This window comes from Callospermophilus lateralis, chromosome 15 (genome assembly GCF_048772815.1).
Source record: "Callospermophilus lateralis isolate mCalLat2 chromosome 15, mCalLat2.hap1, whole genome shotgun sequence".
Lineage (NCBI taxonomy): Eukaryota > Metazoa > Chordata > Mammalia > Rodentia > Sciuridae > Callospermophilus > Callospermophilus lateralis.
This window is the reverse complement of record NC_135319.1, coordinates 40,602,480-40,619,535: the sequence shown is the minus strand read 5'-3', so window position 1 is coordinate 40,619,535 and position 17,056 is coordinate 40,602,480. Positions and strand designations below refer to the sequence as shown.

Below are 17,056 nucleotides of genomic sequence, written 5' to 3'. Positions count from 1 at the left end.
ATTCAGAGTGATGGTTTTGTATATGCATATACCCTATGCATCCACCTCTCCCTCTTTCAACTTTCAGGTTGACTAGATTGCAGATATATTTTCTTTTTTGTGTTTTTTTTTTTTTCAAATAATATGTATTTTTTTTTAAACCAGGAAAAAAATGTTATAGTGCACATTTTACCTTTAATTTAGTGTTGCTTTTTTTTTTTTTTTTAAATAGTGCCTAGAATCAAACCCAGGTTACCCAGGGTTTTGCCCATGCCAGACAAATGTACTACCACTGAACTATATACATTCCAAGACTAATTACTTCATGACATGGAACTGCCCCCCCCCAAAAAAAAAAAAACGGTTGTGAAGTCATATATATATGTTGTAGAGAACTTTAATAGTGATATTATGCTATGGAGATACTAATGCAATGTTTGAAATTTTTTTCTTGTTCATTACTTTTTCTTCTATTTGTAATCAGAAGAAAATTTAATGTTTTAACTTGAAAGATAAGTCTAACCTTTTTTTCCTTATATTTATTATTAGACATTTGAAGACAGTGATTTGTTCCACTTGATTGGTGTTATCTGTGGATTAGCTATTTATAATTTCACTATTGTGGACCTCCATTTTCCTTTGGCTTTATATAAGAAACTCCTGAAAAAGAAACCATCCCTTGATGATTTGAAGGAACTAATGCCTGATGTTGGGAGGTTAGTTGTAAAAAAGTATCAAGGGTAGGATTTGGGAGATAAGAAATGGGAAATGTACAGAAAATTTTCCTTCTAGGATTAATATTATTTTTCTATTAAATTTCTGAAATAAATTGCATTCTAAATAAATGAATATACATCCTATTACCGAAATCAAAATTTTCTACCTTAAAGACTGATCTTCAGTATAAAGACTAAATTTTTCAGTGAATGTCTGAAGTTTTGTCTTCAGTGCTTGATTTTTAGTGATTTAAAAGTACTTTACATATACCATATAATAAATGAATGAAGATAGTGTTTTCTGAGAGTGGTTAAATAATTTATTTGGACCTCTGATTATACCCTCATTTCTACTTTGAACATACAAAATTTTTTCAAATTTATTACATAAAATGGAGTAAAAATTACATATAAATAAGAACAAATGCTGAAAATGGGTTGATACATGGTGTTTTTATTCAGAGGAAGAAAGAAAACTTGTTTTTTCCCCCAATGTTATTTGTAAGTTTGACAGTGTACATACTCTGTTCTGAAACAAATGTAAAAATACAAATTAATGAAAGGATTTTATCAAAAGGGAATGAGAAATACGTGCTTAATGCAAACAAAATAGTCAAAATACTTAATGATATTTTACCTTAAAGAAATATACATTGTTTTACAGAAGTATGCAACAATTATTGGATTATCCAGAAGATGATATAGAGGAAACATTTTGTCTAAATTTTACGGTAAGATGAAAAACATAAATTAGTCTGATTATTCATCATCCCTTTTATTTAACAGCTTTGCCTTATAGTTTCATTTTGAAGATGCAACTCTTAATCTTTTAGCTAACATTTATTGAGCATTTGCTATGTGCTAGACACAATATATATGTTGTTCCATTTTATCCTCAATAATCCTGTGAGGTTAATATCATCCTATTTTACAGATGAAGGAAGCTAAAATTAATAATTATATATTAGAATGGGTACTCAAATCCAGCTATGTGACTTCAAACCTTATGTACTTTATTATTATGCTGAAATGGTGGAGCACTCCTGTAATCTCAGCAACTGGGGAGGCGTGGGCAGGAAGATCAGAAGTTTGAGGTCAGGGGCTGGGTTGTGGCTCAGCGGTAGAGTGCTTGCCTTGCATGTGGAAGGCCCTGGGTTCGATCCTCAACACCACATAAAAATAAATAAAATAAAGTTATTGTGTCCAACTACAACTAAAAACAATAAATATTAAAAAAAAAAAAAAAAAAAAAAAAACGTTTGAGGTCAGCCTGGGTCTTGGGGATGTAACTCAGTAGGGATAGCATTTTCATAGCAAGCTCAAGGCCCCTTTAATCTCCAGTACCACCAAAAAAAAGATAGGCAAAAGATCCTTATCCAAGTGTTTGTTTTTGAATCTGTGATTCTGTATTTACAGAGAAGCAAGGGGTTATTGTAATATGAATAACCTTGCAACTTAAAAGATTAATTTCCCCAGATATATCTCTTTCTGTTTTCTTACTCGTTTTGTCTTACTCACTGTTGGATGATTTAGTATGATACGTATGCAAATTCATTGCAATGTTATTTGGAAATGAAATTGCAAACCCTGTAAAAGATGCAAAATTTTATTAAGTTAGCAAAAAGAGATGTTGAATGGCTGATCTAGTCACATACTAAGCCATTGACAAATGAGAATCTGCCAAAAATAGACCAGTTGGCAATTAAAGAAGAGAAAATCAACAAGGATGATGATAAGGCACTTCAGAAGGGAACATTTAAATATTGTGAATTTCACACTTGAAAAAATGGTAAAGCCTTCATTCTATTTTTAATTTTTTTTTACATACATATTTTTTATTTCAAATTAGAAACCTGATTCTCAGCATAGCTTCCAAAAAATACCCGTAATAAGATTCCATGTTACACAACTGTCTACTAGCTACATGATATCAGGAACATTCTATATCGCGCTCGCCTGGCATGCACGGGGCGCTGGGTTCGATCCTCAGCACCACATACAAATAAAATAACGATATTGTGTTCACCAAAAACTAAAAAAAAATACATATATTAAAAAATTCTCTCTCTAAAAAAAAAAAAAAAGAACAATGGGAAAACTTCCATTGTATCTCTTCATTAATGCCAAATTGTATCATATTACACAGAATTGTTTCATACACCTTTGATTTTTTTTTTTTTTAAGCCTCTTGGCGTACATTTTCAGAACTTGATGTTTACTCTATTTATCCATGTATTAAATTGATGTATTAAGTCTGAAATCCTGCTCCCCTCTGGTCTTTCAGAATACTGCCCATCCTTCTTTCTACAAGTTTTAGGTAAAATTAAACTTTCCTTCCTGTGTGGTCTGGTAAAATTTTGTTTTATGGCATTGTTTTATTGTAATGATTGTTTATAGATCACATTTTCTCCTTTTTTATTAGATGGTAAACTTTAGAGCAGAGATGTGTTCATTTCTTACTTATCATTTCCTTTTCTACCATAGTATTTTTACAGATGCTAGATTTTCATAAAAGAGGATAATATTCCCAAAAAGGAGTAAAGGAAGGATATAGAAGTGGGAATGGCATTGTTTGTTTAAAAAATAATTAGACAAGTATGAAAAATAAAAGTTGCAAAATAGCCAAACACCTGTGATTAAACATTTTGCAGATAGAGTAATATGGGAGAATAGTAGTAATGTGGGAAGAATGCATAACTCTTCTAAGCTGAATACATTCTGATAGTTTGATTCAGTCACTCTTCTAAGGAAAATATCCTAATTTTCTACTATGTTCTAAATATTTTGTTCTAAATATATATGTTCACAATATATTCTGTTTCCTGTGCTTAAGTAACCAAACATTTGATAATTTATAATTAGTCATAGTAAGATATCAAAATACTAGAGTATGAAAATTCCTAGTTGTGGCTTTAAGCAGAATTCATAAATAAGTGATGGTGCAGAATTTTGTCTCAAATTTATTAGTTATATCTATGAGACAAAAGGAAGAATATAATAGTAGATTATTAAAATACTAAGTTTTGAGTCTGACATTGACTTTTTTTAAAAATTTAAATTAATAGATCACAGTTGAAAACTTTGGTGCAACTGAAGTGAAAGAGCTGGTTCTAAATGGTGCAGACACAGCTGTTAACAAACAAAATCGGTAAGTGAATTATAGCAGCATCAGTGGGAGTGATTAAAATTGTAGGGCTTCCCCCACCCCGCCCCGAGAAACATGTCACAACCCTTAGTTTTTAACTCAGGTAAAACTTGGACTGTTTCATGAAGAACTAATATGCCTCTGCTCCTGAAATGCCCTTAAGACATCAATAAAGGAATGAAAAGATCATAAATAAAAAAACAAAAGTGAGAGGAGATTGTAGCAAATGCAGTTTTGGAAGCTAGAAAATAGTGCTTAGTTAAGATTGCAAACCAGGGCTGAGGTTGTAGGTCAGTGGTAGAGCACTTGCCTCGCATGTGTGAGGCCCTGGGTTCGATCCCCAGCACCACATAACAGTCTACAACTAAAAAATAAAGATTGCAAACCCAGAAAGCTGCAATGTAGAATGGAGCGGAATTGCTAAGAAGACTACCAGTTCATATTGTAGAAAAAGGCCCAAGCACTAAGAGTAAAAAACATCCTTTTGCAAAGTGCATGGAGTTTGTAAACTATTTTTAAAAGAAGCAGTTAGAAACCTTTCCCTTAACATATCCAGTAACCTGGCAAATGTCCTTCTCTAGCTTAGGCAGGAGATTAGAAATATACCTTTTAGAGACATTCAACTGAAGGGACTGTGGTTTAAGATACCTAGGCATAGCTATGGGAAAGGAGCTGAACTGAAAATAGGGAGATGACGTGAAATTCTACAGCTCCCTCTTTCTTGACCCTTTGTATTAGAAGATTCTTTTCTGAAGAAACTGCCTATGTTTTATATGTGAATGGCTAGCCAGTGAGTAGACATTTAAGGAAGGACCAAAACAGTTCAAAAGAATGGCAAGGAACAGGAACAATGCAGAATAAAGAATAAACTTCAAAAGAAACTGAAGTTCGTATCTTCAAGGTGCCAACATCCAGATGGATACTTTTAAAAACTGAGAGGAAAAATTTATTGGAAGAAATGGAATGAATGAAATTTGTCAAAGAAAATGGTACCCAGAAACTTCCCAGAACTGAAGTTTGGGAAGCCTTTCACGATTGAAAGCAGGGGAAGTAGGAAAAAAAGACACATACCAAGGCAAAACATACAAACTAAATCCTTCCAGGGGAGAAAAAAAGCAGACGACATACAAAGAATTAGGAATCAGAATATCATCATCAGACTTGTAAGAACAACTCTAGGAAGCTAGAAAATTTAAATTCTGGGAGAAAAAGCATTTTAATTCTGTATTCAAATTATCATGTCATTATATATAAACATTTTCATATGTGCACATTCTCATAGAACCTACTTCTGATGTCTCCATCTCAGATATGTTGTACCAACCAAAATAAGTAATTAAACCAGGATAGAGGAAGGTACAGGATACAATATAAGAGAGAGGCAAAGAGGATTCTTTTGAAGGAACAAAAGCTGTGTAGAAGTTTCTCAAAGAGTTAACAATCTGGGTTAGAGCAAGAGTTTGAAGGAAATTAGGAGAAAAATCCAACTGATGGCTACCTGATATGATTTGAATGAGTATGGAGGAAATTGACAATTGTTTTGGAGAAGTTAGGGATAAAGTAGCACATGAAGGAACACATTATAATTTTTGTTTTAAGAAAAGGTAAACACAGGGTCTGGGGTTATGGCTCAGCAGTAGAGCACTCAGCACGTGCAAGGCCCTGGGTTCGAGCCTCAGCACCACATATAAATAAATAAAATAAAGGTGTTGTGTCCAACTACAATTAAAAAATTTAAAAAACTACATATAAAAAAGAAAAGATAAACAGAATACCCTGCTGCTCAATTATGAATAATATTTTTAATTATAAAAGTGTTAATAGTGAATACTGAACCAAAATCATTATAAAATGAGAATTTTGGGGGAGAAAAATGAGAGCAGAGCAATTAAGTAAAAAGTAAATCTTTACCTTTCCTAATAGGTATTGAGTTCATTATATAACATTTAAGATTGAAAAATCAAAGAATAACCCTAGAACTATGTTGGCAGATGCTTGAAGATAAATATCAAAAGGAATAGCAAGAAAGAGTTGGCTTCAAATAGCAGGAATTTCTGGTAGATAAATGCAGGACAGAAAGCGCTTTGTTTTCTTCTATTTTGTCTTTAGACAAAGCTAACAGTGGGTTTGGCTAGGGATATGATCCAAACATTGTAATCCTGTGTTGAGAGCCACAGCCAGAGGGGCCTCAGCAAACTTCCAGCTGATGATTGGCTCATAGCGGCCCCAGCAAACTTTCAGCTGCCAGCTAATTGGCTCTTCTGCGGTGATGCTCATTGGGCTGTTTCCCTGCCCTTTCAAACCAGGGAGCTGCTCATTGGGGAACTCTTTTGGCTCTGCCCACGCAACCCAGCCAATCTGCCTCAAGAGCAGGAGGAGTTGGGGCATAGAGAGGCTTGTGGGAAGCCGGTGGTGGCAGTTGGACTCTGAGGGAATTCCTGAAGAGCTCATGTGGTGCAGCGTGTGTTCTAAAAATAAAGTTCGTTTTTGCTTGATAAGTGGCTCCTGAATTGTGCCCAGCCAGACTGCGGCAATCCTGACTTGATTACTTAGAAGCTGTATGACTTTAAATAGATAGTTGATATCTCCATGCCTCAGTCGTCTTTTCTGTAAAATAGAATACTCAATTATATGTACTTCATGGGGTTATTTTGAGGTTTGGGTGAGGCAATAATTTTAAGATAGGACCTATCTAGCACATGTATGTGCTCAGTAAATGTTGGCTATTAGAATTATTACTACCAATAATAAACTATGCATATATGTCTTACCTTGTAAAATAAAACTGTTGTTAAAATTAATTAAAACTTTTGAAGCACTTCTAGCTTTTTTTTTTAGGTTTTTGAAAAACTTTGGTTTAGATTTTTTTCTTGCTTTTAAAAAGTTCCTGAAAATTATTTCATTTATATTATTGAGAAATTATTTTAAGAATTTTGACAAAAAGTATGTAAAATTATTTAGCCTTTTGTGCTGAGGGTCTAATTAGTATAGATGAAATTTAACTTTCTAAATGGATGGATTGTAAAATTATTATTTTTTAAAAATTATTTTTTCTCATCTGACTCTAACATTGTATCCTATTAGTTTTTCCTTAGGCCCACCAGGTTTTTATTTTACAATGGCCTCCTTTAGCCAGTTTTTCTGCTACCTATAAATTTAGTTTGGGATTACTTTTATAACTGGGTAAGAATATTTGTAGATGCTTAAGTTTACTCATATTCCCATTTACAGAAACATTATTATTTGCAAGACAAGGATATGAAATACTGAAATCATTCTCCAGTGCCTGTTCTCATTATTTGTTTAACTGAATTGCTTCATAAAAATGTTTGTGAATAGCAAAACAAAACAAATTGATTAAAATTTTTTGTTATTCTAGTTAAAGAAGTTTCCCTTTTTTCTGTACAGTATTTTTTGTATCCTAAGAGACAGAAGACAATCAACTGTGTATGTGTGTCTGTATACTGCACACATTTAAAGAAAAATAAACTTATAGTCTTTTAATGATTATCCTAAAAGAATATTTAATACCTGCTACGTGGTGGTTGTTTTTGAAAATAAATTTTTGTTCAGATTCCTTGGAGTCCGAGGAGAAAGACTCTTCTGTCAAATAATCTGAGTCCCAAAGCTCTCATTTTTTCACCACACAATATTTGTAACAGATCACTCTTTTAGGAATGCATGTGAGGTGATACTACAAATTTTCATTAATTTGTGACTTTTGAAATTATTTTGTTAGCCATTTATATCATTCTGTTCATTAGCAAATGATATTTTTCTATTAGGAATAGTCTAAGAATGCTTTATGGGTATATCTTAATTTTTAATAGATCTATTATTATAAATATAACTTTGTCCCCTTTGAGTCAGTCCTGTTCATGTTTTTTCTGTTTTATATAGTTAAGTAGCAAAAGGCTTAGGAGCACAGTTTTAATTAGACTATGTTATATGTTCTACATAAGTGATTTTTATGCATGTATGTATATTTTTATTTCTAGGCAGGAGTTTGTTGATGCTTATGTGGATTACATATTCAATAAATCAGTGGCTTCCTTATTTGATGCCTTTCACGCTGGCTTTCATAAGGTCTGTGGAGGAAAAGTTCTTCTGCTTTTCCAGCCTAATGAACTACAATCAATGGTTATTGGAAATACAAATTATGATTGGAAAGAACTGGAAAAGGTAGGAAAAAACCAAATCTATGACATTATTTAAATGGAAAGACCAAGACCATGGCTTATTGGTAGAAGTCCTGCCCTTCTAGTTTTCATTTTTATACAATTACTTCATTTTTATAAAGACACTCTACTGTTTTTGCTCCACGATGAATATTGAACTGTTTTTGAATTGAGGGTAGCAGTTTTATATTTTGTGGGTTTGGTGGTAGAGATAGAGAAAAATGTCATCTGGACCACAGGCAGAATAGAAGCCCCAGACAAAATGGTGGGTTTTCATTCTGCCTCAGTCTTGGTAAACCGTTGTGAAAAGCATTTGCAATGCATAAGATTTTTTCTCTGATTAATCTCAGTGTTTAATTTTTTGCAGAGAAATAATGAGTATGATCTTCATTTCTGGTGCCTTATCTTTTTTTTTTTTTTTTCTTAAGAGAGAGAGAATTTTAATGCTTATTTTTTAGTTTTCGGTGGACACAACATCTTTGTTTGTATGTGGTGCTGAGGATCGAACCCAGGCTGCACGCATGGCAGGCGAGCCCTCTACCGCTTCAGCCACATCCCCAGCCCTGGTGCCTTATGTTTAGGGAGAAAATTAGGAAAGTTTTATTTTCTTCTCCAAGTAATTCTCAAGTATTTCTTCAGTTAACATTTAGTAAAATTGCTAGATTAGGTCAGCTTTAAGAAATAAGGTTATGGGCTGGGGTTGTGGCTCAGTGGTGGAGTGCTCACCTAGCATGTGTGAGGCTCTGGGTTCAATCTTCAGCACCACATAAAAATAAATAAATAAAGATATTGTATCCAACTACAACTAAAAATTTAAAAAAATAAAATAAGGTTAACAATCATTTTTCTAACTAATGTAGCCTCCTCTGATATAATTTTTGCAGTTTAGCAGTTAACACGTATTTGCTATATGATCTAGCAATCCTAATCCCAAGTATTATGTTCATCTAAAAATCTGTAAATGAAGAGGGAAGTAGGGAATTCTTGTTTAATGGTCACACAGAGTTTCAGTTTTAAAAGATGAAAAGAATTTTAGATATGGATGGTGGTGGTGATTGCACAACAGTGTGAAATACTTAATGTTACTGAACTGTATATTTACAGATGTTTAAGATATAAATGGATACATGCATTTCTTACAGTTTTAAAATATATGGCTTTTTTTAACTCAGTTAAAAAAATGGGAAGATAGTGTAGCCCAGGAAATCAGCATTCCCCCATACAATTTAGAGGTATAAGAGTGATCTTTCCACCTCTCTTTCTTCATCCCCACTGACATGTTCATAATCTAACTTCAAACAAGTTAATAAATTAAACATCACTTAGAAATCAAGTTATTTTCTCAAATTTTTTGGAAGTACATTAATTATTTTGCACATTTGGATAATCAAGAATTCAGTGATTGAGATAGTCATAGCTACAAATAGCAAGAGCCCAAAATTCAAGAAACCCATTAGCAAATATTTATTCAGCCTCTAATGAGGTCCTATGCAAGAGATTGGGGAGATGATAGTCAATAAGATTGAGACATAGTCTTTGCCCTCTGATAAGGAAGCTAACTACTTTTAATTGCGTTGTGATGAATACAAGAGGAGAGTAAGGGTTTAGTGAATGGCACCTACGGAGGAACATGCTTGTTAAATGTGGAAAAGAGTCTCATTAGATGGGAAATTCTGCAAGGTAAGTCAGGACTTCATTCACTGGAATTTCCCCACTGCCCAAAACTTTTAACTCTCAGTTGAATAAATCAGTGATTGAACTAGGTGACATTTTAATCTGAGCCCTAAAAAATAAGTAGAAATTAGCTTGTTGAAGAAGTCTTTTCTATATTGCCTATGCCTAAGGGAACAGTATGTCCAAAAATAACATTTGTCAGGCATGGTGGAACATGCCTATAATCCTAGAGACTCTGGAGGCTAAGGCAGCAGGAGGGTTGCAAGTTCAAAGCCAGACTCAGCAACTTATAGAGACCCTGTATTAAAATAAAAAAGGATTTGGGTCGTGGCTCAGTGGTTAAGTACCTGTGAGTTCAATCCCTGTTATTTAAAAAAGAAAAAAAACCTTGAAAACAAGAACAGAGAAAACATTATTTTACATAGTTTGTGTCAGGAATGGTTTAGCTAGGTAGTTTGGCTCCAGGATTTCTGATGATGGTATAGTCACAATATTGACTGGCACCACTGCCATCCAAAGGCTTGATAAAGGATATTCATTTCAACAAGGATACATAGTCATATATGGCTGTTGGCACCATAATGATGTCTGTCCATAGTAGGGCTATTTGAGTGTCTTCACGAAATATCCCCCCATAAGTGTGATCTGAAAGAGTGATTGAAGCCACAGAGGGTTATTTTTATTGTTTATGATCTAACCTGATAAGTCACACATTTTTCATATCAGGTTCCCTAATGATTACATAGGTCAGGCTCATTCAATATGGAATGTGGTAGTACACAAGAACATGAATACCAGGAGGCTTATTGAGGACCATCTTTGAAACTACCACAGAAAATTATTAGTGTTGCTCTTAGTAGCATTTTTGTAAAGGAAAAATACAATGTAAAAATAACATGACTTCTATTCAGGAGTAAAAAAAATTTTAATTATAGGTAATTAAAAAAATTTTTAATTATAGGTAATTTCCATGTTGGAAATTCAGTAATCCTTGAACATTATTTTAGTATTTCTAGTTTATCCTTATTCACATAATTACTTACAAAGATTATAGTCCTATCTTGTTTTTGGAAGAGGTTTCTGGTGGTTCATCTGTTTTTCTCTTTCTCCTGGAATATAAGAGTGTCAAATTGCAAAATGCCCAGGAAATGTTGGGTAATCATCTGCATTGCACATTTCAGATTCCTGGACCATGGTGTCTTTATGGGCTAAGGAATTCAATTTGCCAAATTAAGACAAAACTAATATTCCTTAATCCTAATAAGAGGTTATATTGTTTTTAGAATACAGAATACAAAGGGGAGTATTGGGCAGAACATCCTACGATAAAAATTTTTTGGGAAGTATTTCATGAATTACCATTGGAAAAGAAAAAACAATTCCTGTGTAAGTATTTCTAGTTTCATATTTTATGAGGTGGGAATCTTAATATTAAACTAATTCTCATAGAATATTGACTGGTTCTCTTTGGATTAGATTTTTTTTCATAGTATTTTTCTAAAAATCTTAAATTGGAATAATTTTTACTTTAAAATATGAACTATCATCTTAATTGCTTGTTTTCTTTTATCTCAAAGGCCAAGTTCAGTTTGCCTCCAAAATATTGTTGGTTTTTAGAAATAAAACAGGAATTGGGGCTGGGGTTGTGGCTTAGAGGCAGAGCGCTTGTCTCTTGCACATGTGAGGCACTGGGCTTCGTCCTCAGCACCACATAAAAATAAATGAACAAAATAAAAGACATTGTGTCCATCTATAACTAAAATTTAAAAATAAAAACCAGGAATCAAAATAAACTGGGATTGTAGAATCCTTTTAGATTTCTAAAAAGATCTTTAGACAATCTAGCTCTTTTCTATGTTTGCTCTTTTCTTTTTCTCTTTGATTCCACATTTCTAGGAATTTCTGTAGAAAGTATCTTTTTTTTTTTTTCTTTCTCCAGACCTTAGTTCCTTCATCTACAGCCTCATGTCTGTTGTGTTTTTCATCTTGTTAAAATCTGAGTCCAATTGAAGTTTGACCTTTTTCGGGGGGGAGTAGTACTGGGGATTGAATCCCGGGGCACTTTACCACTGAGGTACATCTTATCTCTTCTTATTTTTTTGAGACAGAATCTCGCTAAGTTGTTGAGGGTTTTGCTAAATTGCCAAGTCTAGCCTCAAACTTGGTGATCCTTCTGCCTGCCTCAGTCTCTCAAGTCATTGGGATTACAAGTGTGCACCACTGTGCCCGGCCCTATTTTAAAAAGTTGTCAAAATTTATGTTCTCAATCAGTAACATTCCTTTAGTATTCCCTGCTATTGCCAAGAACATTTTGGCTATCTTTTCTTGATATCTTTTCTTTTCTTGAGAATTGCCAAATATCAGGATGAATCTTGCTTGATGCATCCTGTATCATAAGGATAGTAAATTATTATTCTTTGGAAAAACAATTTGAGTTTTGGCTCACTATTAACAATTTTCTATCAAAAGTAATAGGAACAAATAGAGAAGGGTATGTTTTTGTTTTTGTTTTAACTGTGTTTTTGGGCTGGGCCTGGGGCTCAGTGGTAGCACACTTGCCTGCCATGTGTGAGGCATTAGGTTCCATTCTCAGAACCAAACATAGACAAACAAATAAAGGTCTATCGACAACTTTAAAAATATATTTTTTAAAAAACCTGCATTTTTATTTGGCTTTTTAACTAATTCTAAATGGCTCTTCCCAAAAGAAGGTCAGTAACAGTAGTCATTACTGTTTCAAAGAATGTCAGTAGTAGTAGTAGTCATTAATTCATCAAATGTTTATTGAATATTGAATACTTTCTGTATACCAATATTAAGATTACTCTTTTAAAGGAAAAAAAAGGTGTATAGGTGGGTAATTAGAATGCATTTTGAAAATCTTCCACAAATTCTGGAAGCAGATGTTCACATAAAGTTGTGCTATAGAACTGCACTAGGTATTCTTAGCTACTATATGCTGTTGTGTGAATGATTTTCCCCCCCCCCCCCGGCAGTGTTTTTGACAGGTAGCGATCGCATTCCTATTCTTGGTATGAAGAGTCTGAAACTAGTCATCCAGTCAACAGGAGGTGGTGAGGAATATCTCCCAGTTTCCCACACCTGTTTTAATCTTCTAGATCTTCCAAAATACTCAGAAAAAGAAACTCTACGCCGTAAACTGATCCAAGCTATTGATCACAATGAAGGCTTCAGTTTAATATAACTTCAGAGTATTTAGTTTAGTGCATAAGCATTAAACTACTTGTGTTTTTCTTGTGGTGATGAATTCAGCAAAGTGTCAGGTACTATTATAATTCCTACTTGCAAAATGTTTAATGCTATGAGTATTCATGAAAGCCAAAAAATATTAAAAGAAAAATGAATTAATTGTTATTAAACTTATTGTACAGAACCATGAATTTTTCCCCATCTTCCTCATGAACATACAAATATTGTGAATACATTAAAGTTTTACTAACATAAATTTTAAGAGTTTGCATATTTCAAGAATGATCTGTGAGTGCATGGAAATGTTGCTTAATTTTTCTTCAATCACTGGGTGGAAAGCCTTTAACTTTGGCCTGAAATAGTCATTTGATTATTTTTCCATTTTGTAAATAATGTTAAGTTTTGTAATAAAATAGTTATGTTCTGATACCAGTACAGTTTCTATGGTTGTAATTGAACTGACTCTTAAGGGTTAAAAATTATGAATTAATCTTATCTAAGCTGGGCATATATATATAACTCAGTGTTAGAGCACTTGCCTAGCATGTGTGAGGCCCTAGGTTCCATCGCCATTACACTTTTTTTTTTTTTTTTTTAAAGCATGTTTCTAACACAGTGTGATTTTTTTTTTTTTTTTTCCTGGAATGTCTGTGCAAACTTGAGTTTACAGATAGGAGTTATACTAAAAAATTTGTAGTTCTGCCCTCTTTTGTGAATCTTGAGATGCTGATAGATGGGAGGTTATCAAAAAGCTTATTTATATTTAGAAATGGAAGAATTTTGTCTCTATAGTTGCCATAGAGAAACTTTGGCTAGTAAGAAAACCAGTCACTGGATTTTTAGCTTCCAAAATTATTGATTCTGTGGGTTAGTATTTAGTCAGAATTTTTAGTACTTGAGAACTATTTCCTTGAATTTTCAGAAACAAATCTTTTTATGGTGCTGATGCTTAGTTATCTCATGTCATTAAATTGTAAAAGCGAGTTGAGTTGATGCAATACATGTGACTTTCTGCTATAATGCAAATATTTATTTTTTAAATTTATAGAAATATGCCGTGAAAACTGTTTAATAAAGAATTTATTGGTTTGATATTTAAACTTTCAGTGGCTCTCGTAAGATTCAAAAATCTTCAAAAAGTGGGCTCTCAGGGAGTTAAATGTGTTTGATAGAGGTCCAGTCTATCTGTAATTCCAAAATAAAAAAACCCTGAAAATTTTATTACATTTTATAACAGACCTAATCAGAACTGTTGGCTATTTATACTATTAACCAATTGGGACTAGCAACCCCTGCAGAGTACTGCATATTTGCTAAAATTCATAATTCCAAAATAAAACAAGCAGAGGGCTTCAGTAAGGAATCATGGACCCATACTTTTCAGAAGTTTAACTTAAAAAACAAAAACAAAAACAAAAAACTATAGGCGTCTTTCATAGGTAAAGCACTAAAAAACAATATTCTTAAGGTGATTTCCTTGAAATGGCATTCTTTCCTATGGGAATTTTTCCGTGTACCTGGTAATATTACCATTTCTCTGCACCCATTCCTTGAGGGTGGTGATTTTCCAAATGCAAATTATGTGTCAGGTGCTTTTTTCATTAGTAACCTTTGTAGCTATGAAGCTCATCTGTGAAAAAGCAGCCACTTTGGATTAACACTGAGTTCTGTATCAAGAACATTGCAGTTTATCTGTGATCACACCTGTACAAAGCTTAACTTGGGTAAGTGATAACATTTTTCTCCCTCAGTTACAGTCTGTAATATAACAAGTCTGTAATGTAACAAGAGATTCATGATTAAACTATGCCATTGAAGATTTTCAAATTGCTATTTGTTTTATAAAATTAGGAAAAATCTCCTTTGCTTTGAAATCAGAGTAGCAGGTAGGTAAATATTGAATTTGTTGTCATTGACTGGTTATTGAGTTAGCTAAACTTGAAAATACTTTTCTCTCTACACAGATGTCAGGGTGGTAGCCTTCTTATAGGATCCATTTATATAGTTTGTAGTATCCATGTTTCCTAACAGATTTTTGCCCTTATAGATTTTTACTGTTTAGTTTAGCAAAAGGTCCAGAATCAAAGTGAAATTATACCATGAAGAGCATGGGTAAACTTGTCTGAAGGCAAGGTCGGATATCTCCTCTTCTGAGTCCCCTCCCCAGCCCTTGTGCATTTTGGCCATCCAAAGCTCCTTGTGATAGTTTCACTCATCTCCTCTGCTAAAGAATTCACATATCCTTAGCTCCTTGCGCTTGCCAGTGTTTGCTTTTCATACTGACCGGGGTAGGGTCATAGCTCAGTGGTATAGTACTTTCCCAGCATGACTGTATGAGGCACTGGGTTTGATTCTCAGCACTGCACTGTTTTTTTTTTTTTTTTAACAAAAACTTTATTATAAACAATAACTTGATTTTTTAATGTCAGTTCTATTCCTTTGTTTCTCAAACTTGACTATACTTTTGAACTACCTGGGGGTGGGTGCTTTTTAGTACAAGCCCTGCTTTGTGCCAGTTAAATATGTATTCATATTCCTAAGAGGGGAGGCGTTCTAAACTTCCTCAGGTGAGTATTAATTTCTTCATAACTGAAGTATCCTACTTTGAGTTTAAGGCGGAGTGGCTTATTTAGATCTTTGTCCATTTGGTGTACATACACTCCTGGCTTATAGGTTTAGGAGTTGAGACTTGTTTCAAATAAAACTGCACTAAGAAAAAAAAAATCCGTCGTATTTCATTCAAAATAGGGTATTACTATCAAGTGAAAGAGTATATACAGAAACTAAAATAGCTGTATAGTGTTGAGTAACAGCTTAAACTAGGTATTGCTAAGTCATTGATACTTTCCAATCTGTGCATATGTGGAATTTCAGGGATTAATTGGGGATTAAAGCTAATTTCTCTAGGGCTGACAGAACAAGGGCACTATTTTTGTTAAATCTGCCTAGCAAGTTGTCTGGGGAGGAAGGTATGACACCTGAGAACAGGAAACTGCCAGTCAAGTCTTTATTCATTACATGCATTCTAATGTGCATTTTTTCAGCCTCTTAAATTTAAGTACTGTCTCAAAAACTTCAATGGATTGGACTAAAAAGGTTCTGTGGTAAGCCTCAAAAATTGATGTGGGCTATTGGGCATGATGTCATATGCCTGGAATCCCACTTGGAAGCTAAGGCAGCTTTTGAAGGATAACCTTGAGCCTAGGAGTTTGAGGGAAGCCTAAAAAGAGGTTTTAGGACAAACCACTTCTTGGGGAGGCGGTAACTGGGGATTGAATCCAGGGGCACTTGACCACTGAGCCGGGTTTACACACACCTCACTTTTGCTTTTGAACTCTCAATTCTCCTGCCTCACAAGCTGCTGGTCTGTGCCATCACTATGCCTTAGACAACAGTTGAAATACTAACTTTTGGTGATAGTACAATCAAGCACAGTCAGTACGGGGCTCAGTCAAGACTTTTATAAATTGGCAGGCAGCATCTAATAAATACAGTCCTCAAAGCTGTATAAATCTTGAAAAATTTAAAAATGTTATATAACTTATAAACAATGTAAATTAACAGGAAAAAAGTCAAATGACAATTTTAATAGACTTTAAAACAGTGTACAAGTATAAAACACTGGTTTTGTATTTCAAAAGTTGGAGGAAGATATCCAGTCATTAAACAGTCTACAAAACATATGCCAGTAGATTACATAAAAGACTATGTACAATATAAAAAGAGCTGAAAACAGTCTTCACTGTAAAAATAATTTAAAACAAATTTTTCAATTTAAAATATCATCTATAGCACAAACACATCATGCAAATGGAAAACTAAATATACTGCATTCTTTAGTGTAGCCAAATAAGTTCAGATTGAGACATCTTTTAGGTAGGGAAATGGCCGTTCAATATAATTTTCTACTCTGGCAGTAATGGTCCTAGCTGGGTATTGTATTCATAAAGAACAGCTATGTTTCAAACCCTCTTTATTGTAATAAATACTAAACCAACATAAGAATATAATTTGGGGGTAATGTTCAAAAAAAGGTCTGGAAAATAAATGTTTTCTGTGACTTTATAAAATAGGAGAAGCTTCTGTAATTGAAAAGTTGATCTCTAGTTTTAAGGCAGGCTAAGCTTTTAAATAACTAGTTTTTTATAACTATT

General features: G+C 33.6%; 1 protein-coding gene across 5 annotated transcripts in view; it reads left to right on the top strand.

Moving 5' to 3' along the window:
• Herc4 (HECT and RLD domain containing E3 ubiquitin protein ligase 4) overlaps window positions 1-17,056 on the top strand; it is a 183,922-nt gene that overhangs the window by 126,844 nt on the left and 40,022 nt on the right. For 3 of the 5 annotated variants that reach the window (XM_076834173.1, XM_076834174.1, XM_076834172.1), the window contains 6 exons: window positions 529-695; window positions 1,360-1,426; window positions 3,761-3,843; window positions 7,839-8,022; window positions 10,976-11,078; window positions 12,689-13,334. In XM_076834173.1, coding sequence (XP_076690288.1) covers window positions 529-695; window positions 1,360-1,426; window positions 3,761-3,843; window positions 7,839-8,022; window positions 10,976-11,078; window positions 12,689-12,897 — 813 coding nt within the window. In that variant the 3' untranslated portion in view covers window positions 12,898-13,334. The other 2 variants (XM_076834175.1, XM_076834176.1) reach the window with 2 other exon arrangements.